This window comes from Alosa sapidissima, chromosome 4 (assembly GCF_018492685.1).
Source record: "Alosa sapidissima isolate fAloSap1 chromosome 4, fAloSap1.pri, whole genome shotgun sequence".
In the NCBI taxonomy this organism is placed as follows: Eukaryota; Metazoa; Chordata; class Actinopteri; order Clupeiformes; family Clupeidae; genus Alosa; species Alosa sapidissima.
The window spans coordinates 12448605-12475233 of record NC_055960.1 but is presented as its reverse complement, the minus strand read 5'-3'; the positions used below and the strand labels follow the sequence as shown (position 1 = coordinate 12475233).

Sequence of the window (26629 nt, the reverse complement as noted above, 5' to 3'; positions counted from 1 at the left end):
AGAGAGAGAGAGGGAGGGGGGGGTGGGGAAAGACAAAGCAGAATGAGATCTTACAAAATACACCAGCTGAAAAGCAATCCTCTGTTCAAAACCAACACACATAATCATTTGTGAATATATGCGTCAACATGGCTGATATATAGGTCAAGTGTTCAAATGTATATAAATGAAAATTCTGGTCATGTAATACCATATAATATTGTGCAATATAGAAATATGTCACGCACTGAGGAGAAAACCTGGCCTGTGTGTCGAGCCCTGTCTGAGTAATGATGTAGTTTGATTGATCCAAGTCATACAACCTACCAGGATAATCTTTAGAAATATAATCACTATAACAACAACAGTAATAGATCAACAGGGGGTACATACAGTACAAGTCATTATTCGTAGTGGAATATGAGGTATTATGCAAACTGCTGATCAATATAGCAGAGACCAGATGCTGCAAGCTTGTTAAGACATTGCATCATCTATGACTTTAGGATAAATGCTATTGGTAATAATTTACTTTTTAAAATCAAATCAAACTAAATCAAGGTTGAATATGGGATTTAACACAGTGCATTGTAGCAAAGAAATTAGTTTGTAACTGCACCCTATACAATACAATAGTGTTCATGGCTATATTGCTGCTAGTTAACAAACACATACAGTATGCAAACACATACATACATAGTCTGTTCTGCATATTTGAAAGAACTGTAATTTTTTGTTGCTGGATGTAATCTTCCAATCAGATTGTTTTACACTTTACAAGTTAGGCTATGACAGGCTGTGCTAACATATTAAAACATAAAGTAACCTGCAGCATAACTTGTAACCTGGTATAGTAACCTGGTCAACTATGGAATCAAATTACTGGATTTATGCATGAAATATAATCTGATATAAACCTTAGGATTCAAGGAACAAAATAATACATTAAAGGTTGACTTGACAAATCCTCAAAATCAGTCATCTTATCAATATAAACAAAGTCGAGCAGGGTTCTCAGTCTTTGTCTGAAGACCAAATAACTTTAAAGCATATCAAAGGCTGACTTACCACCATTTAAAACTAGATATAAACCAAGATCTAGTCGATCTTGTCAGTTTCTTTTTTTAGTTTATTTTTAGACAGGGAGGAGGCAGCTCAGAGAGGGTGAGAGAGAGAGAGGGATTAGGAGTGGGTTTGAGAAATGACCTCAGGCCGTACTCCACCAGGGTACCCGCGGGCACTGGACCCATATGTGGTGCAGGATGCCAATGCCACCAGTGCACTACGGCTCCCCCTGGGTGGGCATGTATGAGAACGCGTGGGGAGGGCAGAGGTGACTGAAAGGCCTTGAACATGGTACTTCACAGGCACCAGCCTGCCTGAGATGCAAAACACCAACACTACTGTTGCGGCTCCCCTTGTAATGTCCGTTTGTTGAGGAGAGACTGCTGGTCCTGACCACAACCTACATCAGCTATACTGTAGCCACCGCCCTGCTTCATAAATGAATCAATATATCTTTCAGACCACACTATGCTTCCCTGTTCTTACATATGATACATCATTTTGTCCTAAACATCCCACCCAGGACATAAACTACCCTATATCTCCACCAGCCACCAACCTTTTCATTAATTTACAATCAACTCAGTATAATTTTCAAACCAGAAAACTGTATGTTGCATGGTTTTGCCATGTTTGTTAAATCAGTTTGTCTGACAAGAGGTTGTAGGCCCCTTGTCTTCGCCATGTAAATTGTCTCTTCTTCCAAAGCATCAGTTTCACCCTCCACCAGCTTGTGTCGGTTTTTAATGTAGCAAACATTGCGCACTATGGGAAAAGAAGGCTAACTGTCTAGTGACATTGATCCACACGTGCACATCTACTGTATACATTCCGCTCCCAAAGTGCCTACACATACTGAAGAATGAAGAAAGCGTATGCATGTGTCCAGCTCAACCTACGAATACACACACGCACACACACACACACACACACACACACACACACACACACACACACACACACACACACACACGCTGCACTACCCAGTACCATACTGTGCCTACCTACCCAGTACCATACTGTGCCTACCCAGTACCATGTACCATACTGTGCCTACTCAGTACCATAGTGTGCCTTTTCGAGTCCTTTACCTCCTATGGCAACAACACTGGCTCTTCACTGTCCTATTGGAATAAAGGCAAACAATGGCAAAAATAAACAACAATAATAATGAAAATCTGCCCTGACAAGAACTTTGACTTTTCATTCAGAATTAAATGTTATTAAAAACAATGTAATAAAAATCAAACCATTCAAACACAATGGGTTCTAGAAAAGAAAACAACATTCCTGACTTTGTTTATTTACATTTTAACAGGCTTTTCTTTTCAACCCACCCTTGCTTCCTTGTCTCTGTCCAGTAGACGAGTGTACAGGCTCATGTCCTGTCTTATGTCATAAAAGCCCTTGGCCTCATTCAGAATTAAATTAAATCAAACACCAAACAACATTCCTGACTTTGTTTATTTTAAACAGGCTTTTCATTTCAACCTGTTTCCTTGTCTCTGTCCACTAGACGAGTGTACAGGCTCATGCCCTGTCTTATGTCATAAAAGCCCTTGGCCTCGGTGAGGCTGTACGCTTTAGCTGCAGTGACGCGCTGGCCAGTCGGCTCTGTGCTGGCTGCCAGAGAAACAGGAGCACACACACACACACACACACACACACACACACACACACACACACACACACACACACACACACTCAGCACAGATTTTCCCAGTGGCCAGTCAGCAGAAGCTAAATCTAATGTGGGTTTGACCAGATCAATCTGATTATGCCTGTGTCTGCTGCTCACACCGCTGCGCTTTCCCCAGGTATGCTGGGGAAGACTGCTCTGCCCACTGACATGAATATTTATGCCTCTGTTTCCGTGTTTAGGGGAAATTAAACCAGTTACTCCTAGAGGTGCATGTTTTTTCCTTTGTTGTTTTTGTATTGAAAGCAATAAATTATCTACCTGATATTTATACACATAGTTTCAATTCCAATTTGAGCCACCGGACCAATTAATGTGTATTTATATTTATGTACTTCTCAATACCACTGACAAACTATTTAACAGACACATATAATTACTGATAAAAAAATAGACTGGTAGACTATGTGTATGGTGTGTGGTGCTGGATGAGTTCAACAATTGCACAGTGTGTACGTGTATATCTGTTCCATACCTAAGCTAACGCTCCACCCATGTACATACCCATGTATGGCTTCTGCTTAGTGGAATAAAAGGCAAATGTGTGGTTTTGTAGAGAAACCTTTTTTCTTGTGTCACCCTGAGCTCAAGCAGTCTGTCTGTGGACAAGGATGGCGCTTGTTTGATTGACCTATGGTGCTGGCACATCCGCTGACTATATTCTAATTGAGAATGTTAAAATATAAAATTACGTGACCCAAGCATTTGCTGCTATTCCGCTGCAACCCAAAAAGGCAAAAAGCAGCACATTTGTCCTCTCAGTAGAGCGGGAGGAGAGGTGCAGGGTAGGCTAGGTTAGAGGAGACATCATTACCAAACATGGCCCCATCTCGCTGCTGAAACTAACAACACTCCACCTCAGCCCAGCGCTTCTCCTCTCACACTCTCACATGCCCTGATGACACACACACACACACACACACACACACACTATATCAGTCTACCCCAAAGTAACACACATACACAAACATACCAGTCACCTCTGTCCCACAAGAACGAGAGAGAGAGAGAGAGAGAGAGAGAGAGAGAGAGAGAGAGAGAGAGAGAGAGAGAGAGAGAAGACCCACATCACCCCAGAGCCAGACCTTTTTCCGGTCTACCCTCACTTTTCCCTGCTCTCAGACTCAACCTAAGAGTGATTTAAGTGCTTCATTAACTTAGGCCACAAAACATCATAGATTACATTTCTGGCGTTGATTCACATAGCTACTGCTACACCCTGAGTCACTATGGTTGGAGCTCTACAAAGGGGAGGGGGAAAATGCATGCCAAAGGCTGAATGGACAGCCACCCTTCAGCCGGTAAGCTTGGAACATTCTATTGCATTCATCAAGAAACAGATTTTAAAATTCCATCTGAACCCTCATTCTACAACATTCTAAACATACCAGTGTACCCAGTGTACCGTTCAAACTATTTCCTGTCTGATCTAATGGTCAGAAAGTATGGAGGTCTGCAATAATATTGAATGGTCTTTGCTGACAAACACTGACTGTTTATCTAGAAATGCCAGTCAGAAAATCTGCATGGCCAGAAAAAAGAGAGCCCTACTGTATATGGTGCACTAATAAAAAAACACACTAAAATTATTTAAAAAGGGCGATTCCAAATGAAAGCACAGCTTTCATGAATCTTTAAAAAAAATTGCAATTGCAAAACAGCATCTAGTGTGTCAACATACATTAATTGTAAATGACATTTGTAACGTTATTTCAGGCCTCTTCCTGAAAACTTGCTTTCTGAGATGTGAGGTTTTGCATCGACAGCAACAATACTTTCACTGTTTGTGGTGCCCTGAAAGCAGAAAACCATGGTCAAATTTGTCAGCACTGCAATACTGAAGCTGAAGTCCCCAAACACAGAAACAAATTCCAAGCAGCCGGACCCAGCATCTGAAGGGACTATAAAGCTTTACACACGTCTGCATTTGTGTCAGGTTGTGAAGCAATATGTGTTTAAGAAAACAAAACCTTATTTGCTACAAAATGCATTGTCTTATGAAGCTAGCTGGGTAGCATGCTAATTTCAGTGGATATCTGGGCAACACAGAGCAAAGACACTCTGAAAGAAAAAAGACAAAATGGTTGTTTCTTCATATTCTTTTGCTATTTCTAGGTCATTTTTTTAGAAAATGTTTAACTACAAATCCTAAATATAGCATCTTTAAAAGAAAATAAAAATGTGCACTGACTGACAGAAAACAGACCCACACAGCCACACACACCTACAGTACATTGCCACTGTAGCACACATCACACCAAATCATCCTGTCATTTCAGCTACAAATGAAAAAAGCAGGAATAGTTTTTAAGATAATTTTATGCCATCTTTCACAATTTAACTTTTCAAAGCAGCTTCACAAAGGAGGACAAACTGAAATGTGAAAATGAATAAAGAACAAAGAGCAACAAAGCATGAAATGAAAATAACAAAAGTAGCAAATATGATGGCTAGTTAAAAGAGTTATGCTATAGAGTAAAATAAAAACATGAAACACACAGCAGACTTTCAAAATTGATATTGACAATGTATTATTCATAAGTATTCCTTTTAGCCAAGGACTGAACTTGTGCTTAGGTAAAACACTATAAATCTGAACTTAAATTTGAAATGTGCTTATTACTTAATAGTTGGTAGTTAATCCTTTCCATAGCCAATGGAGGATAATTATGTCTGGTTACTGTTGTGATAAGCAGATGAGAGTTGCTGACTCCCCCTACTTATAATGGTCAGCACTAATTCAAAACAAAACATATTTAACAGGCTAGAGCATTTTGGAATTCAAAGTTAAAAGACATCAAACCTATCTACTAGTTGCAAATTATGCCTAGTCCAACAGAATTATTGAGGGGATGGTTTAAACTGTTCTAAACTCTAAAGTTTGAAATATTGCTTTGTCAAATCCAACCTAATAATGTGGCATAGGCATCTGCTAGGCACCATGTTGTTAGTCGCTTTGGTTAAAAAGCGTCAGCCAAATGTAATGTAATGTAATGTAATGTAATGTAATGCTAGTATGCCCTGCATCCTTTAAACAATCACTGCAGCACCTCACTATTGGTTTTACATTTCATAGTGAATGTTCTTTAAAAAGCAAAATTTGAAAAAAAAAAAAAAAAAAAAAATGTTTTCCTTTTAGTGCAGTCTCATGAAATGCTAAATTTGAAAGGTTTAAGTGATTTATTATTAAAGACAATTCTTGAGTTATTCTTACCATCCTTTTTGTATGGCCATAACAAATAACAACTACAGTTCAAACCTTACATACTGTACATATAATATTTAAGCTGTCAAGCAGCTCGTCATATATTTTTCTAGGAGCTGATTCCTGACACTTTCCCTCTCTCTCAGAGAGAGAAGCATGCTATTATTGTGAGACTGAGGTATTTCTAGCTGTGTCAAAAATAAAAACAAATGTAACATAAAGTAGGCCTATGAAGTTTTAGGAACAGGTTGCTAGTTTGAATTTGATACTATAGAAAAAAACAACTCTATGTATGAACTTTAATAGCTAATTAGCCATTCAATCGAGTGTGTGAACAGACAAGTGCATGGAGGTCAGACAGATAATTACGGTAGTGGTACATCCATCTGCCTGCCATGCAGGCGCATGTTGTCACATGACTAAAGCTGAATCATCAGTTGCACTCAAATCACCGTGCACAATTTGCTGCACAGCCACCCTGAATCACGGGAGGAGTCGTTCCTAGGTCACAAGAGTCATTCACAGTCATTCATAATGCTCAGAGGGGTGGTCATTTCCAGTAAGGGCCAGGGAATGCGGGCCAGTGCTGTATAATCCCACTAATGGTTCTCGATTACAGATTGGCCAACCATCTTGAGTGTGAAGCTCGAGTGGTGCATCCCGAGAGAGAAAATATACCGATCCCTCCTGTAAATCATCCTACGATAGCAATGCCTGTCTCTCCACACAGCATGCCCTGTCAAAGCCCACCGCTCCACACACACACACACACACACACACACATAACATCTAAAGCTAATCAAATAAGAGAAGCCTAAGAGTGCATCCACAACCACGGCTCTGTTTGATTGAGCCGCATTGAATCCTATTTTAAAGATAAATACAGGAACGAGAGTGTGTGACAAGGCCTTCCTTCGGTGCGCGGCTCACGCCTGCAGCTGCACTGACAGAGAGAGGAGAAACAACATGACTACCAGAGCCTGACCTCCAAGTCTCCTTCCCGTGCGAGCCACAGCGGCGGATGCTGCCTCAAGGTGAGCCGGCGTGGAGGAGAACGAGATGGGCCGTCCCGTCCCGTCCAACGGGCCAATCCGCAGAAGCGCAGCCGCCGGCCAGCTCGCAGACCGGAGGAAAAGCGCCGGGCCTGGGCAATAACACGGGGACCAAGCCCTCTCTACTCAGCTCAGCACCACAGCTCCGAACAGCAGAACAGAGCAGAGCAGAGCACCACAGCTAAGCCGTTTCCACAGGGCATAGTTAGGCTATATTGTAACCGATGTGGAGGAGAAACAGGCCATCTTACTCTAATATGTAAACGGCTGTCATGCTCCTCTCTCAATTCGATTCATTTGAACTCTCATTTGACGAATTCTATATAATTCCATTGTTATCTGTCCTGTTCTATTTTGTTCTATTAATTGAAATTAAATTGATTTATATCTATAGCACCACTTACTTCTAGCATGTTTTACAGAAGACATGATAATCTTAGTTTCTTTCAGTAGGTATTAGCATTGAAATAAATGTGCAGATGTGTTGTGAAATATGCGTGATGATGGTTCAAAGCAATCAAAATGCATAATACACATAACATCACACACACACCTCTCACACTTGAGTAATGCATCAGAGCTTTCCCTATGTATACTATATAAAAAAAGACACATCCACTTTCACTTCAGCAAAATGTGTGTGTGTATGAGACTGACAGTGTCTCAGTGGTGCCTCTAATAGATTGATTTGACTTATGACTAAATTCCGTTCATTCATGTATTCAAAGAGGGCCAAAAAAAACGTAATTTTCACCGACTTTGAGTGGCAAAATGGACCATTGATCACTCAAACACACACCCACCCACCCACACACAGGATGCATGTACACCTTTTCCTGGCCTACAGTCCCATGAAGTGAGGAGAGAGGGTGGAAGCGATGTCAGAGTGGTAACACGTAATGAACTTCTTTATCGCCTTTCAACAATTACTCCCGGTCCCCGAGTTATTCTCCTACTGCCCTCTCGCTGTCCTCGTTGGACCACGGAACCCGTGTCTACTCGGTTTTGCGCACTCCGGTGTCAGGGGACCACTCTGTTCGCCTGTGTGTGTGTGCGTGAATGTGTGTGAGAGACCGAGAGAGAACGATAAAATAAGAAGGGAGAGAAAATAAGAGGGAGAGGAAAAATCAAGCGAGACAGAGCAGGTTATAGCGAGGCGCCCGCCCTGGACAGGGCCCTCACCTCCATACTAAAATACTGCAGTGGAGCTTCCGCGGGAGGTACGGTAATGTCAGTCAGTCAATCCCAAACGTCCGCTCCATTAACGGTAAACGCGCCAGTGTGTTTGCAGTGCGGACAGGCGAGGCTATCGATATTTCCGCCTTGCGCGTGTGTGTATGTGTGTTTCTTTCATAAGACAGTTAAAACGGCAATGAAATGGGTAAGCCACACCCGCTCACGGTACCTGAGTGTGCTGCTACAGCACTCCGCAACGGGACTGCCAAACCCAGCCAGACCCTGTCCCAACAACACTGGACGTCTGGCATCTTAAATGGCGCCTTTCATATTCCGGCTGGCAGCAGTCATTTTAATAAGTGACACAACAAAAAAGCAGACCAATTACTCGGAAAGAAAAATAACTCATACAAAAGAAGCCGCGAGCCCGTGCAGATCTAGAGGCAGCAGTGGGGAACGGCGGGGTGGGGTGGGGGAACATAGTTACAGCCTAAGTCTTATAGCACAATTTTGGATGGGGGTGGAGGAAAACTGCAGACAATGAATGGTGGGTAGAAATAATGGCTCTCTTGGATGACTCCGTCCCTCTGTGTCTGAACAATATTCAGGCGCATTAAAGTTTGACGCTCGGACTTCCCTGCCCCGCGATCTGCGTACATTCTACATTTCGACACAGATATGCCAGCCAACAGAACGCAAGGCCAACACCCCAATTTACCTTTTTTTCTCATGTTCCCACGCAGCCTTACGAGTACATAGCTAACAAGCACAAATAAAACACCAGCATTTGGACGTTATTACCTGCGTATTCTCTCCCAATGGCCGGCGCGCGCATTACATTCGACCGCAAGCAGAAAAGATGCTGAGCGCGTGAGACCGCTCTGCGCTCTGCGGCAATAGAGTCCAGGTACCGGAGCCAGTCCTCCGCGGCAAGCCAATACACAGAAAGCTGTTCGAGCCCACAACAGCAAAACGTCGCAGCCTACTTACTTTTTCCAGGTGTAGAAAGATCCAGTACAGATGTCACGCAGTTAACTATGCCGGAAAGACGCGTCAGAAACTGCGGTTGTCGCCATATTGTTGCCGCTATCCGCTACCTTTCTTCCTGGTCCGTGCATCGAGCCTGCATAATTGATGACTCTCAGCAAATTGTTAGGGAGTGTCAGCAAGTGCTTCTATTTGCTAGGGAGTGTCTGGAAATGCCCACAACAAAGAAACGAAAAAAAGAAGAGATGCTGCAGAGCATCAGGATGCTAGGAGAGGGGGGCAGTCCTTAAGTGTCCCTGCAATAAGGAAAGCATCCCTTCTCCCAGGTGTTAGACTGTGTTAACTAGGATTTTTGATTGGTTGGTCTCAGTCATGCTAAACACAGTTAAGTTTCTTCACAGAATTTCTGTAGCATGTCTGAGAACATTATTCCTACTAAATGCATTGTGATAGTAGCGAACGTTTGATCCCTATTTTCCTTATCTATGGGATTATTAATATTATTATTATTTTTACCACAACAAAGGATTATTTCTTTTTCAACAGCCACTCTGATATTAGATGGCAGGATCATGTAATTGGTTAGAAATTATTCAAACCATTGAACCCTTGAAACCATTTGACTATGATGTGGTAGCATTAATGGTAGGCCACTGGGCTGTAGGCCTACCAATATAGGGTTACAGTCATTGGGCTGTATCCCACCCAAACCACAATTCCACAGTGCTCTTCGGCACCATGGACAGCTCCACTATTCTAGAACACAACTCTTCTGGCATAGCCAGTGGCGCAAAAAGTGGGTATGCGCTATATGCGGCGCATAGGGGCACCACGGGGGCGCCAAAGCGATGGTAAAAAAAATAAAATAATATATTTGGTATTTTCTATGTGTAGCTACTGTTGTACGTTTCTAAATCATTTCTGCATTTCCTCAATGTTAAATAACATTTTGGAGGACTAACAGGCTAGAGTAGGCGCCCTATCTCATAAGATTCCATCATAGAATTTTGACATAGAAGAGGGAGTGGGGGCGCCGTAAGCGCTGGGTGAGCAGGTAGGCCTATGAGTAGTGAGTTTTCGTCTATGGAAAAAGATGGATACAGCGAAAAAGCTGTCGGGGGCTCAAAATAGAAAAAGAAAGGGAAAATGAGATGGCATGTCAAGGGATGCGACAGTAGTTAAATAAGTGGATGGTGAAAAACAACAGGTAGGATTTAAAGTGTGACGTCTGTGCTTGGAGGCTTGCAAATATTAATGTTAACAGACTAACTAGCGTTTGCTAAGCATATGCCGATTGAAACATAGCCTATTCCATTCAGATAGCTAGGTGGCTACCATGCTCATACTGCACTTTTAATGGCAAACTGCAAACAGAAATGTCACACGAGCAACAACTCATTACATGTCTCCATTTCCTAACAATGAAGACTCCTTGTAATAACTTAATATTGTGCTGTCAATGTGGCGCAAACAAAGGCTAGAGTTGGATCAGCCTTATCCTTTGTGAGCAACAGCTGGCAAAAGGACGTTATGAGAACCGTTTGGACTCTCTTAAAGTGACAATGCGACATTTAACAATACTTCAAGTTCAAATCGGCAGAATTTCTGAAAAAATAATAATGTGTAATACATTATTGGCCTTTTGTTTTACTTTAGTTGTTGTTGTTTTTTTTTTTGGAGGGGGGGGGGGGGGGCGCCAATTTGTTGTTGCATACCCCTCAAAAAATGGGTAGCTGCGCCCCTGGGCATAGCGGTGATGTTTGCCATCTTGTGAGTATGTAAAGTAGGAGAGAGGCCGCACTATGCATATGTGTATGCGTATATATGCGCATAACTATCCAGGCCAGTTTAAAGTATACACATTGAGTGAAGCCTGCTCCTATCCTCACTGCCATCTTGTGAGGAATCTGTTGGTCTCTCTTCAAACTGTAGGCTTTTTCCATAATTTCCACCATATTGCCTCGCTATAAAAGATGGGAGTGTCTCAATGAAAACAGAGAGTACAATAAAAGCAGCCTCAGAGGCACCAAGCCCAGAGGCCCTTGAATACTCCGCTCCATCCCTCTCTGCCAAGGATGCTGCTAATTCCACTGAAACAGGTCTTAGGGTGGGGCTCTGGGACTCCCCTGCTCAACTCCATCACCATACCCTGGACATCTAAATATTTAAATATCAATATTTTGTAAGTCACTTTGAAAAAACACATATGCCAAATAATTTAACCTTTAACTGAACATGTGTAGAAACATGTAGCATGTATAGGTCTTCATATCTGAAGTTTAGAGCTAAGCGCCATGAAACATTTGCACCTGCACACATATCGTACATGGTGTATCATGAGCTGAATTGCCTAGTTTAGAAATTGCCATTGAAATGAATGGAAATGGTAATTCATTACTCTCTCACAATCTGTATAATGCCTATTGGAAGGACAGCACTGGCTGAGAATCAGCGACCAGTTCTACCACCCGCCCAAGGGCTACATAAAAAAGGTAAAAATTATAAATACAAACTTCTGCATTAATACTTTGTGCTGTACAAAAAAAGTGAATTCTCTGGCAAAAAACAATAAATCCCCTGGTTTTGTTTGTTAAGCTTTTCACCCAGAGGTGAAAAGTGCAAGCTGAATCTAGTAGGCCTTATCCTTTGATGGCCAAATTAAGAGTATTTTCCCATATTATGGAGGAGATAGCACACTGTACACATAATGTACCCACAGAACCTGAGCTGTAGAAAGGATGAAGGAGTTAGTCAAGCAGGGTAGGGTAGTCCTTAACATTCAGTCCATGAGGAGAGTACAATGTTGGGTAGAATTCATAAGCTGTGTAGTGTAACTTTAGCGATCTACCTTGTTGTTATCTTTTTATATATAAAATTGAGCCTTACCTGTACAAATATATCCTACGAAATGTTACCCAGAACCAACTATTTCTAATTATTAGAGTTTATCACTTGATAGATAAATGACGCTGTCAGAAATAACTTGTGCTAAGTAAAAGTAGTAAACTAGAATACGCTTCCATGTTATAATATATAGTAGAATGGCTTAAATTCATGGATAAGATACTTTGCTCCTTCCCCAATATTTGTCACTGCCCTTCAAGAAAATAGAACCCACTGACATCAGTCAGATAGACATGGAGCTAGGACGGATATGAGGGGACAAATAGGATGGTTTTACAGACTCAGATGTCTCAGGTGAGTTGAGTCAAAAAGCTGTAATGTTGCAACACTTGGGTGGTGGGGTGCTCATTCATGACGGTCCCACGACCACTCTTACAAGCTGGCCCAAGTAGCCCTGGTCTTTTGCCGCTAAGACAGAAACAGAAAAGAAACACCAGGAAGTCAGTAAGGGTAGACAAAACAGACCCAGTTACCAACAGACCACTGGATGTTACATGGCTAGAATATACTCTGTATTACATCTAGTCATTTCATATTGACCTGGTCAGAGAGCGTACTGTATTTCAATTGGTATTGGACACCTAGGGCTCTGCATATTAATCCCTGGTTCTTTAGGTTTGACACCGCTGGCAAAGCATCACAGAGAGGGCTGGATCAGGAGGACAGAGAGCTGCCTGGCTGGGTACCTCCACATGTTGTGAGATGCAGAGGATGTGCACAATAAGTCACACTGACAAAAAAAGAGGAGAAGAAAGTCCTGTGATGTTAGGTTGTTCTGTTGTTACGGGGGGAAGCACAATGGCAATACTCTTTCGACAAAAGTTCGATTTTTCCTAAGACAAAAACTACAGGCTAAAAATGTTGATCTTGTAACTGTTTTAGCTAAATCTTCATATTATCACAAGGTAAGCTAATCGTGGATTTGTGGTGGTTCTAGTCTTTTGAGATCTGGCCTATCAAGTGAAACACCAGAAGGTTTAGAGTTCAATCTCAGGAGCTACTGTAGCACCATTGTACCTCTGAGCAAGGCCCTTATGTAGCATATGTACAGTACCACTACTTTACCTCTTCTTATATCTTTCCTCTTTGCACTTCAAACTTGTTTAATTGTTATTTACTTCTATTTATTATTATTATGTAACTTAATCTGTAAAGTGTCTGGCATTACAAATGATGCGGCACCTTTATAGAGTACATAATATATATAGTTAAAACTTGTAACAAACACAGGTGATGAGTGCCACTTGTGAATGCAGGCAGGTGGGGAGAGCAGGGTAAGATAGAGACAAGACAGAGCCACGAGCGCCTCAGAGCATTGGAATGTGGGCACTCTCCCAGAGACCAAGAGGAAGAGGAGCTTTACGGAGCAACTGCACCCAAAATTAATCAATTCTCCTCGGCCAGGGAGAGTGGCTTGTGCAGCAGCGTTGCCATCACAGGGGAGGAATCCTGAGTGAAGCGGATGACTTAAGGCTTGAGGTTTCGATCTTGGAGAGAAGCCTGTGCATCCCAGAAGTGTCCGGAACTCAGCAGGCATGTCCCGCTTGGCCATCATATATTGGAAGCATATTTTTTATGAACATTTTTAATAACACGTGAAGAAGAAGAATAGAGACCTTCAAGTCTTGTCTTCTGTGCATGTCTTGCTGTGCATACTTTAACCCTATCTGATTGATTTCTTTAGCCTCTGGGTTGTTTTTGCTAGTATATAATTGTAAGACACAAAATAAAACATCACATCTGTACCCCACTCCTTCTTATACTTTATAGGGAATCAAGTAAAATATTTTGGTTATCTAGTATATGTAACTAGAAAAATATGGGCATCTGTACGTGTAATAACTATACCAATACAACTGGACCTAATTAGGTAAATCAGCTTAGCATCAGTTTACAGTAGCTATACAATTTTCATGACATGTGACATGACACAAGACTGACCTCTTCCGTTACACCTGCCAGAACCAGCTATAACAGTACGGACAAATTAGCTAACTGATGTATTTTGATCAGTGACGGACTTATACTTTTTGAAGGACAGGGGCGAAAAAACAAAAGGGCACATATCTCACGACATGGGACCCCAACCCCACACAAAAGACTATATTAAGCATGGATGGAGTATGAGCCACTGGGCCAGTCAAGCTCAGAAAGTTTGTAACTCAGTAAGCAATGGGGGTCCGGGGGCATGTCCTCCCGGTAGAAACATTTGAAAAATAAAAAAGTTTTGTGGAAAGAAATGGACAGATTGGGATTTACAAATATGCCATTACCATCAACAGATTTAAGCCAACTTACTGTGAAAAAGATGCCAATTACAAAGCATGAATATCACACATAGCATGACCTGTGTTATTTGACTAAGGGGCCCCATTCAAGTATCCGGAGTGAAAAACATAACCCATGATACAGTACCCGCCAGAATTATTGGCAACTCTGCTAAAGTTGACTAAAAACAGGTAGCCTATAAAAAAATAATCTTTTGGTGATTTCTTGTAATGGGCAATTCCATGCAAAGGTCATCCTTACCATGGAAAAAAAAAGTTGTGCATACGCAAATAGAACTGTTGTTAAAATCTTCATTTAGGTCTATATTTTATTGTTTGTAACTGATCTGATTGAATTTGATGGAGAATGACACTCTTTTTACATCATAAATATGGTGTGCAACCATACAGAAACAACTTTTTTTACATGGTAATATTATACATATTTCAAATGTGGATAAATGGACCCAATGTTCAAACAAATTGTGTCATTTGACAAATTCCAGATTGACAAGGGAATGGTAGAGCAATGTCTATGCTCAGCTTGCCTTTAAGAGCACAACTCCTTACATTTGTAAGGATTTTGTTTTTAAGTCAGCAAGTTCCATGGCCATGTCACATCCATAACGTTTTATAGGAAAAGTTTATGCTACATATACAGTGTTGATGCGACAATGTCCATAGTGTCTGTGCAAAGCTGATTTATATCAATGTAAAGTGTGATGACCAAATTGTGCCCCTTTCTTACTTTTAAAACCTTTAATGGTGCGTTATGGATGTGACGTTATGGATGTTACATAATGTGAATTTACAAGACTGGGGACTTTATTATACCTCAAAGCCGATAAAACGTCTGTTCTGGTGGCATGTCAGTTTCAACGCATTTCAACTTAGTGTTTACAACTGACATTTCAAAGATTATTAGGTTGATCAAAACCACAGGGAGGCCTTGCCTAACCATTAGCAAAACAAACATAATATTAAAATACCTCCAGTGATTAGCCTAGCCATAGCCTATTTTCAAGTGGCCTAATAACGAAAATCTGAGCGATTATCATCCTGTAACTGTCATACTAATGTTGTACAGTAACTGGATTATCGTGTTAGCTGGTGAAGATGGCTGACTTTGCAGCTGGAGTTAACATAGCAACCTCCTTGTGTTGCAGATCTGTTCAGCCTGCCGTTCACGTCTGCTTAACACAGTTTAATTTGAAATGTGACGCGATATGACAGCATTTGAAGTGTCAGGTCCTCTGTAGCTAATACCCACAGAGTAACATGAGTAAGGGCAGCAATAAACTAGATGTACCGCATAGCGGTACAAAATATGACCGCCTCTTAGTCCTGCATATTCTCTTCGCAAAAATAAATCACGCTTGTCAATTTGTCTCCATCTCCTACTCCTGCAACTCATGTGCATGTAAATGAGTGTGTGCATATGTGAGTTTGCTTTTGTTTATAAGAGGATGTGTGTGTGTGTGTGTCTGTGTGTGTGCATGTGCGTATGCATGCCTGTGTTTGTGTGTTTATGTGTGTGTGTGTGTTTATGTGTCTGCATTCATGTGGGTGGGGGTTTGTGCATGTGTGTGTGTGTGTGTGTGCTTGCTTGCCTGTCTGTATGTGTTTATGTGTGCTTGCCTGTCTGTATGTGTGCGACTGTGCGTGCGTGCGTGTGTGTGTGTGTGTGTGTGTGCGTGTGTGTGCATGTGCGTGTGTGCACGTGCGCGTGCATGTACTTTATGTGTGCAAATCACAAATGAGTGGGTATGGGTTAGGTTCATGCGGGCTCTTGAGACTAACATACCATAAATATTTTGTCATCTTGGGTGCAACGGTTCAGGTAGGGGCTAGTTATTTAGGGGAGTGGCCACCAAGTTTCATGTCCCCTGGTGTTTCAGTAACCCGGGAATCACTGACCAAAATTGATGACGGTAAAAGAAAAAAATACATTTCTTTTTTATATTTTAAATGACTTGTTGTCCTGATTCTTCCTGTGGATCTTAGTGGGCACTGAGGAAGCAATAATTTCATCGCTAGTTTTTCATGACAATTGAAAATCTCATGACAATTACCATTTCAATTGTTTCATATCAAAATTCACTACTTATTTATGTGTTTTATGTAGTTTGTCGAGGACTGGTTCAGACACATCACATCCATAACGTGAAACCGTCACATCCATAACGCCAGTTTTTCCTACATAATGCATTACGAAAATGACGCATAGTTTCAAAAACACACTTTTTGTGTTCATTCAAGTCTCCTTCATGGTACATATATCATAGTTTCGGCAGTTTCCTTTAAAATTCACAGAGTTTGTAGAAAACCTGTAATCTCTCACAAAAGTGTGTCCATTTCATGTCACATCCATAATGCTGATAAAATGCCTTGTATTCTTAGAATAAATTTGAGGATTTCTCAGTATTCAGAGGACAGAGGTTACATTAAAAGTTATGCAAATTAATTCACTGATACTAATTTTGCCCCCACTCCAAGGCATTTTGTTTACCAATATGAGTCCAATTGTCACATCCATAACGCTGGAACTGCCCTAATGTCACAATGGAAACAATGAGGAAAATCCAAACGTAAAAAAAAGGAAATTTATTCTGAGAAAAAGGAAAATCTCATAAAAAAATATATGTTTTTAACAAAAACACGTCACCCACAATTATTGTAACCCATAGAAAATCTTATATACAAAATGTAACAGAAGCATTTTCCTATTTGTATTCAACTTCTTTAAGTTAATTAGAGTGTCTGTGAACATTCAGAAGTAGTTCATGATTTTCTTTTTCACTAAGGTCTGAAAATAAAATGACACAGATGCTAAATCCCCTAGTAATCGACATGGGAAAGACAAGAGAATACACTAAATTTAAATAGAAGGAATGTGTGTTGACATTTGTAAGTCAGGGAATGGCTATAAAAACTAGGTGCTTGGTTGAAAATATCCATATTTGCAGTTAAAACAATAATAAAAAGTAGGGAGGATGGGAAGAGAGGGAAAACATTCCATAAGAACCACTGTTGGAGAGTTACAGAAAAAGGTATCATCTTGGGGTCACCAAGTTTCCCAACAAATCTCCAAAAGTGACCTCACTGCTAATACATTATTTAGAGGGCATGCCAGGTAAAAGTCGTTCCTGTCATTTACAAATGTAAGCGGCAGGAGTTGAATGCTACTGAATGTGACTTTGTCTGAAATTGTGGTCTATTGTCAGATTAAATGAAAATTGTGATGACAGTTGCATAATGCATAATGACAATTATGGTGGAGGGGCAGTGATATTGTGGGGCTGTTTTTATTCCCAAAGGCCTTGGGGGTGCATGGTATTAAGAACCCCAGGAAATGTTTGAAAACGTTAATAGAAATCTTTCAATTTCTGCCAAGACATTAAGTGGGTCATGATTGGATCCTTCATCATCAGGTCAATGAACCAAAACAAACATCCAGATCAAAACAAAAATGGTTTACTGAGTCAAGCTTCTGCCATTTCCATTGGTCAAATATATTACAAGCAGGGGTGCCAATAATTGTGTGTGATGTGTTTTTGTTACCTAAATATTTCTTTCTTTATGAGATTCTCTTTTTTCTCAGAATATATTTGCTTCCCTTCAAGGTTTCCCTTATTGTTTTCATTGTGAGATTACAATAAATTACCAAAAGATAATTGTTATACCTGTTTTTAGTCAATTTTACCAAAGGTGACACAAATTCTGGAGGGTACTGTAAATTTTTGAATTCGAAAAAAATCACAATATCAAAAATATCAGAATACCTTTGGTTTGAGGTGTGAACAGCTTTCCATTCCCATCACAGGCTTTCTTTTGATTGTGGAGTAAATTTAAACATGTGAAAAGAATCACTGTTTGTATGGTATTTAAAAGTCCATCAGTAGATGGTGCTACAGTTGTCATGTATATTATGCATGTAAAGGTAGTCTCAATGGGAAGACTGAAAACAACACGGCAACCTTTTGAAAATTAATCTTATTTACCATAGGCCTACCCTGGAGTTAGATAAAAGCGATACATACCCTGCTCTTCACTGTGCTTGCAATAACCCAGTCTGACATTGTTAGCCTAGTTCAGTATCATTCACTGGAAGCACACTGGAAAATCTCCCTTTTAACTATAGGCTCTTGGCTTAATAAAATGTCGCGGGCGATCGGGAACGCGATGACCAGAGGGCGGCGTCGCGTAAAACAACGTGAGACCGCGGAAACGGCTGTAACATCAGGCCGGATTCGAACCGTCGATGCAATTCTTAAAGTGCTATATAGCACAGCGCTGCCTTTTCTATGTGTGCCACGGAGACACTGATTAATGCAGTGCTCATTATATACATGATTAGAGTCTCGTGACGCCGGCTACTGCGTGTGTAGGTCAAAGTCCGCCGATCGCGGCATTCCCCAATTTTGTAAAATTGATTTTTATTCCTCTGGGTGTTGCAATTGATATCAATGATCAATATGATTGCCCTCAGTAAAAAAGCACAAGAAACAGGACGCAAACAGTTACAAACAGTCAGGCTCTTGGCTTAATAAGATGTCGCGGGCGATCGGGAACGCGATGACCAGAGGGCGGCGTCGCTTAAAACAACGTGAGACCGCAGAAACGGCCTTAACGGCGGACGGTGAATCAGGCCGGATTCGAACCGGTGATGCAATTCTTAAAGTGCTATATAGCACAGCGCTGCCTTTTCTATGTGTGCCACGGAGACGCTGATTAATGCAGTGCTCATTATATACATGATTAGAGTCTCGTGACGCCGGCTACTGCGTGTGTAGGTCAAAGTCCGCCGATCGCGGCATTCCCCTATTTTGTAAAATTGATTTTTATTCCTCTGGGTGTTGCAATTGATATCAATGATCAATATGATTGCCCTCAGTAAAAAAGCACAAGAAACAGGACGCAAACAGTTACAGGCTAGCTATAGGCTAACTGGTCTAATCCACTTTCTTTTAACACACACACACAGACACAGACACACACACACACAGCAAGACATGATCTTTTGGAGAAACTATGTGTAACATAGCATAACGTGTGTATGTGTGTTAGAATATTATTTTCTTTCATTCATAAATGTGTGTGTGTTTGTGTGAATAACACAATAACACTCATTGTGCTATTATTGTCTTATTCGCACAAATTGTTATTCAAGTTACAATTAAAATGTAAAGCGGACGCCGGCAGCAGGCAGCCGCGGAAAAGAGGCCTAATCTGAACATAAGTGCACCAGAGTGGGTTTGGCCCAATTATCCTCACCTGCAGACTATTACAAAGCTAACAGCCTGACAGGTACATGTGCAAAAGAGCATTAAATTAAAACAATGTCCTAAAACAGGGAAGATTGCATTCAGCATCTTCACACTCGGGATACACACTTAAACTGATCCTGGTTTCTTCATTGGAGTCTTAGATTTGCTTTAGAATTAACTTGAATTAAACTTTGAACACTATACATTTTACTGTAACAGATAGAATGGGAACCTCCAATCAGGGTTGATGGTGTTTTGGGCGCACATTGTCGACTTCAAGGCAGTGCTGCCTTGCATTAACTCTGGCCCTAACATTAACCCTAGCGCCTTCTAGGCAGCGCTGCCTTGAAGTCGACGGTAGGGGCCCGAAATACCTATATTTCCAATCGGAGAGGCATTCATCAGGGATGTATCAACCGTTGCACGGCAGCCAGAGGCCTACCAACAGACGATGACTAGGACTTTTTCCAAGTTATATAACAGATATTCATGCGCCATCTAGTGGATAATATCGCTAACGCAACAAGATAGTATCAGCTGACCGGATTGGTTGCAGTTCACGACACGCCCTCCTGCTGAAGAAATAAACTCTTTCTCGCAAGGTGCCAGTTCCACAGGGTTTATTCCATATAGGCAAGGGATCTATCAGGTAGCCAAAATGCTGTTGATGCACCTGTGCACGCTTGTGTTTAAGATACTAACACTGCCGCTACAGATCGCGGAGCTGGTGGGTCTATACTCACTGTACAAGCGCGTATTTCCGTTTTTGGTTTACAGAATCACTTTCAATTATAACAGTAAAATGAATGAACACAAACGAGAACTCTTTCGGGCTTTGGGCAAATTTCGACCATCGAATGGCACTCTGACAATTCTGGAGATTGGCTGTGGCACTGGGGCGAACTTTGAGCACTATCCAACTGGCTGCAAGGTAATATGCACAGACCCTAACCCTCATTTTCAAGATTATCTACAGAAGAACATGGCGAAAAACGACCACCTAGTGTACGACAAGTTTGTGGTCGCAACCGGAGAGGACTTGCACGCAGTACCTGACAATTCTGTAGATGTGGCTGTGGTCACTCTCGTGCTCTGCTCTGTCCGCGACACTGGGTGCGTGCTGAAAGAGGCCAAACGAGTACTTCGACCTGTAAGTATCAGTTTGTGGGCCTCTCACCTCAATAGATTGCATGTATTTACTAATGCGTAAATACATGCAATGAATAACTGAAGGGTATCTCCAGGTAGATTTTTAGAAAAGTACATCAGGCCGGACACACGTCAGTTCAAAAGACGAGACTGAAACCATGAACGATTAATCCGACTAAATTAGTTTAGCCATAAGTCAAGATCACGCCCTCTGGAGGCGAACAAACTATAGGCTAATTCTACTGTCAGATGGCTACAAAAACTTTAATTGCGTCTAGGCTATTATTAACCGTCATCAGACACTACTACTATTAGGCCTACCATTTTATCATCCTTATCTTTACCAGTAAGTCAGAACAAACAAAGATTACTCACAACATGACACATTACCTCAGGACAGGCGACATGGCAAAAGGTGTGTGTGTGTGTGGATATGGCCTCAAACTTAAGTACACATTGCAAAGTACAGCTAATATTAGATGCACATCAACCACAAAATTGACTCTGTGTGTGTGTGTATTTCTTTGTTCAAGGGTGGTGCGTTTTTCTTCCTGGAGCACGTGGCCGCCGACCCCTCCAGCTGGACGTACTTCTGCCAGCATGTTCTGCAACCTCTGTGGTACGCCATCACACACCAAACATGACTTGGATATTCTTGGGATTTCTTTATTCTATTTATTTATCATTAGTCCAGGAATAGGGATGTAACGGTATGAATTTTAGTCACTATAACTGGTTAAATTTTATCACGGTATTTTTCAATATGTGTGTTCAATATGTTCAGAAAGCAGTGATAGGCCTACACAAGCTGAAATAGTTTCAAAAAGTATGACTGTGTTTATTATATTACAAAAATATAGGCAAATCCTTATCAAAAGTGCAAAAAAAGAGTGCTTTTAACCAGGGACGCTGGAACTCATTTTCACTGAATGCTGGGTGCTGAATTGTTACTGAGTAGATGTGATTCCTTTATTCTGTTGCATTTTAAAGTGGCCTATTGCTACTGGAGAAGGGCATGTTTTCGTTTTCACATTCATAGGCCTACATCCTGACTGCACAAACAAACCTGGTTGAGCTGAGCATTCTTAATTCATAGCATAAAGTTACCGTGGCATTGTGTGTTGTCCCGTTCACTTTTTCCTTGGTCATGTTTAATTGGCTACTGTATGTGTTATAGCTTAACTTACCCTACCATGACTTTGCTATTTCTGTTATTTGGATCCAATGAGTGAGACCCAGTAAGTGTTCAAGATAGAGCTTATTGGGCCACGGTATTCTCCTGATAAAGTGAGCGGAATGTATTTAATGTGGAAGAGCATAAAAAGACAGAGTGGCTACATGATAAAAGCAGGTGTAGCCTAATCTGAATCGCTGTTAAATCCATCAATTAGACAACAGAATCAGTATGTTAAAAGCAGGCTCGGATGAAGCTGGGAAGAATTAAACACAGTTTCCACACCGTGGTAATCATCCGTGATAATTATGATATTTGAAATGAAAACGGTAATTGTTATCGTCAATATTTTTATTGTGGTTTACCATTACACCGGTAATCGTTACATCCCTATACCAGGAACAACAGAACAGAAAAGTATACAATAATGACTGGCCAATAGACACAAGGGTGTAAAAGAGCTACATTAAATAAATGACTCGTATAAAACGAGAGAGGGATATTGGAAATATGCAATATAATATTTTTTTAATATCTGATGTTTTTCTGGTGTGCTTGTGGCAAGCTGTTGCTATGTTTTGACCCTCTGTGCCTGTACCAGGCATCTTGGGTAGGTATCTTGAAAATAACGGCTTCATAATCGTTCTAATGGCACACTGATTTATAATAGGGAGATTGACACTAAAAGGGTATCCAGTATGTGGAAAAGTCGTGATACATCACATGTCATGTTCCCTATGTTTGAGTGGCTCCCCTCACGACGCAGACTCCGTTGTCATGGCTGTAAGACCCAAAGGAGGAAGGTGACCTTTGTCCCCAGGGCTGTCCAGCTCCTAAACTCCAAGCCTCCCCTACCCCCCACCCCCCCCTGATCTTTGGACTATACTACAACACTCAGTAGATTGATGACTGTTGCACTCATCCCATACCCTTCCCCCTTTTTTATATAATTTATTTAACTTATTTTATTGATGATGTACTGTATGTGGTGGAATATGTTGCTCTTTGTGCCATTTAATTGCCCCTCGGGGATGGATAAAGTGATTTTGAATTGAATTGAATTGAATTGAAACGACTGTGCTAAGTGCCAATTCGCTCATTATGAGGCCTTAAGGGATGTAACTTTACTGTAGATGGCCCGCAGTACCTGTTGTTTATATATAGATGTGCCTCTTTATGGTCTACAGTAGCCACAGTGTATTAAAGAAACATATATTTTTTATCTTAAAACTCGATTTGAAGGTACCCTTACTTCCAATAGGGATAATGGTGCCTCTCCCTTGCCATTGTGTGGCTGGAGTGCCTAGTAATGCACTATATAGCTTTGGTGTACCCTGCAGAAATAAAACATTTTGATATACTGGGTACCTCTACTGTAATTTTCCAACATGCAAGGCAGTCTGATAGACTGTCATGGAACCCTACATGTTGAAAAAGCATGCAGGGTTTCAGTGAAGTCTACCGGTACCAATTCTTACATTGTGTTGCTTTAATGTCTCAGGTACTACTTTGGTGATGGCTGTGAAACGACTCGTCCAACATGGGAGTGCATCGAAAATGCGGGATTCAGCCAGGTGAACCTGCGGCACATCCAGGCACCCATCACCTTCATTATCAAGCCACACATTGTGGGCTATGCTGTTAAATAATCATGCATCAACACACCACTGCATACACACACACAACTGCACAATAACAGTGTTTGTAACTCAACTTGACTACAGGTATATTCAGCTTAGTTGTACCTGCTAATAAATCTCATCAGAAAGCTTGTTCAGTTGTGTCAAGCTCCTGCATGACAACATCTCTCCTTGTCCGTTTAATTCCTGTTGCTCCACCACTTTTTAATCACATTTGAAACAGTAGTCTTTGATTATGATCCATTAAACAAATTTAAGCTAATTCAGCTAATATGTCCGTCCAGTCAGTGTGTACAGTGTTTGTGCAGAAGTGGAAAACAAAATGGCTTGTGCTGAGTAATACATTATGGTAGCCAATCAACAACGAGGGGTCCATTATTAGGGGTCATGGTCCAACACTGCTCCAGGAGTAGTGTTTAGTTCAAGCAGTGGTGTAGTCGACGTGATGTGCAGGACTACGCAGTTTACCCACTTAAACAGCATCACCATCTCAGTATACAGGATACGTATCAACATTTGGGGTTGATCACAGTATACCTACTACAGCTAACTACTACATCACAGTATATCCACTACAGCTAACTAGACTACACCACTGAGTTCAAGTATTAAAGGGGAACTTGGCAACTATTTCAACGTAATAAACCCGTTTAGAAATCATTTGGATGGTTAAATGACCTGTTCCGGTGAAAATGGTGACTTTCCCCGCTGCGCCTAGCGTCCTCAGGCGAAAAACCAACCTTGCAACATTGAGACTACCGTCCCGGAAAGAGAAGTGAGAAACAAGAAACTAGTTTTAAATCGTGTTTCTTACCTTGTAACATCCACATAGTTCTGCCAAACTTATGCTAACCGTTCGCTAGCTTGTAAACAAATCCATGTGCTTTATCGTTACCTTTTCCCACAGTTTGAAATAGCATAATGCACAATTTCTCCAGCAGAGGGGGAAATCCTGCCAAGTTTCCCTTTAACAATGTTTTGCCAGCATCAAGTACTAAATCAGTTAAGATAATTTATTTATGTTCTTTGTACATTAAAGCAATGTGTGGATTGGATTTTGTACGAGATTTTATGTGCTGCCGAGTCTTAGTGCTTGTTTGAGGTGGTGAGCAATAAAGTGTATTTTTGACAGTGTATTTGGTTTTGTCATTCATACCATGTCTTTCAAATCACATGGCCTAACACATGATGTGTTTTTCATCTACAAATTGTTATACACAGTAATATCCTGTGTTTGTATCTTACTTGTTTATGGTGTTATAAGTAAGGGATAATGTATAGGATACGCCGGTCATTATTGGGAAAATAAGTCCCGACAGGGCGAACCGGACCCCGACGCGCAGCGGCGTTCTTTACATTATCCCGCTTATTACACGGCTACTTGCCAAAACGAAACAATAAACTCCCCACGATGTGACTCTTTAGCCTACATAGCCTAGGCTATAGCCTATTTGTTACCGTTTCGTCGTGGCTTTTGGTGAGAAACAAATAGTTCGCAACAGCACACGCTGAACTTGAATCAAACATTCTTTAGAACACAGCTGATCAACCGTCTCAGAGCCTTATTAAGATAAAAATGGCATATCCTATAGGTGCAATACTTCTTATAACTAGTGTGATGTTTCTATATAATGACTTTGATAAAGTTGATTAGGGCTGTGATATTGTGGGGCTAAGGGGCTTCCCAAAGGCCTTGGGGACCTAATTAAGGTGCATGGTATCATGAACTCCAAGAAAAACCTGAACATTTTCAAAGGAATTCTGTCAATCTCTGCCAAGACACTAAAAGTGAGTCATGATTGAATCATTCATCAGGTCAATGAACCAAAACAATCGTCCGGATCAAAACAAATATGGTTTACTGAACACAAAATCAAGCTTCGGCCATTGCCATCTCAGTCCCCTGATCTAAACTTCATAGAAAAACAGAGGGGTGAGTCAAAGAGACTGCAAGTCTGCAAAGTTTGGACCTATGTAATCTGGGGAGATTTTGTAAAGACGAACAGTCTTAAATACCTTGCTTTGTATTCTCCAGCTTTATGGGGTATCATGGGAGAATATTACAATATTGGCAAAGGGAGCTTAAGCAGGTATTACCATCAGGGATGCCAACAATTGGGAGCGATGTGTTTTTGTTAAAAATATTTATTTCTTTATGAGATATTCCTTTGTCCATTTCCATTTTTCTCAAAGTCAATTTGCTTCCCTTCAAGGTTGGATTTTTCCTCATTGTTTTCATTGTAAGATTACGATTTATCAACGGATTATTTTTTATACCTAGGCAATTCCATGCAAAGGTCATCCTTACCATGGAAAAAAAAAGTTGTGCATACGCAAATAGAACTGTTAAAATCTTCATTTAGGTCTATATTTTATTGTTTGTAACTGATCTGATTGAATTTGATGGAGAATTACACTCTTTTTATATCATAAATATGGTGTGCAACCATACAGAAACAACATTTTTCACATGGTAATATTATACATATTTAAAAAGTGGATAAATCGACTCAAGGTTCAAACAAATTGTATCCTTTGACAAATTCTAGATTGACAAGGGAATGGTAGAGCAATGCTCAGATTGCCTTTAAGAGCACGACTCCTTACATTTGTAAGGCTTTGTAAGTCAGCAAGTTCCATGGCCATGTCACATCCATAACGTTTTATAGGAAAAGTTTATGCTACACATACAGTGTTGATGCGACAATGTCCATAGTGTCTGTGCAAAGCTGATTTCAATGTAAAGTGTGATGACCAAATTGTGCCCCTTTCTTACTTTTAAAACCTTTAATGGTGCGTTATGGATGTGACGTTATGGATGTTACATAATGTGACTTTACAAGACTGGACTTTTACCTCAAAGCCGATAAACGTCTTTTCTGGTGGCATGTCAGTTTCAACGCATTTAACCTTAGTGTTTACAATTGACATTTCAAAGATTATTAGGTTGATCAAAACCACAGGGACGCCTCGCCTAAGCATTAGCAAAACAAACATAATATTAAAATACCTCCAGTGATTAGCCTAGCCATAGCCTATTTTCAAGTGGCCTAATAACGAAAATC

General features: G+C 40.8%; 2 protein-coding genes across 7 annotated transcripts in view; one reads left to right on the top strand and one right to left on the bottom strand.

Moving 5' to 3' along the window:
- scn8ab (sodium channel, voltage gated, type VIII, alpha subunit b) overlaps positions 1-9304 on the bottom strand; it is a 47262-nt gene extending 37958 nt beyond the window's left edge. For 4 of the 6 annotated variants that reach the window (XM_042089248.1, XM_042089253.1, XM_042089251.1 and 1 more), the window contains exon 1: positions 9167-9304. The gene's annotated coding sequence lies outside the window, so the exon portion shown is untranslated. The other 2 variants (XM_042089250.1, XM_042089249.1) reach the window with 2 other exon arrangements.
- Positions 9305-20168: 10864 nt separating this feature from the next.
- On the top strand, positions 20169-24090 carry mettl7a.1 (methyltransferase like 7A, tandem duplicate 1). The gene is made up of 3 exons (XM_042090526.1): positions 20169-20751; positions 21284-21369; positions 23426-24090. The coding sequence occupies exons 1-3, from the start codon at positions 20260-20262 to the stop codon at positions 23571-23573; spliced, it is 726 nt and encodes a 241-aa protein (XP_041946460.1). The 5' UTR covers positions 20169-20259; the 3' UTR covers positions 23574-24090.
- Positions 24091-26629: the final 2539 nt, after the last annotated feature.

Coding starts and splice junctions, on each gene's coding strand:
- mettl7a.1 (XM_042090526.1), top strand. CDS start 20,260: ATGCTGTTGATGCACCTGTGCACGCTTGTGTTTAAGATACTAACACTG. Junction 20,752..21,283: donor CCAAACGAGTACTTCGACCT/GTAAGTATCAGT, acceptor TCTTTGTTCAAG/GGTGGTGCGTTTTTCTTCCT. Junction 21,370..23,425: donor CATGTTCTGCAACCTCTGTG/GTACGCCATCAC, acceptor TTAATGTCTCAG/GTACTACTTTGGTGATGGCT.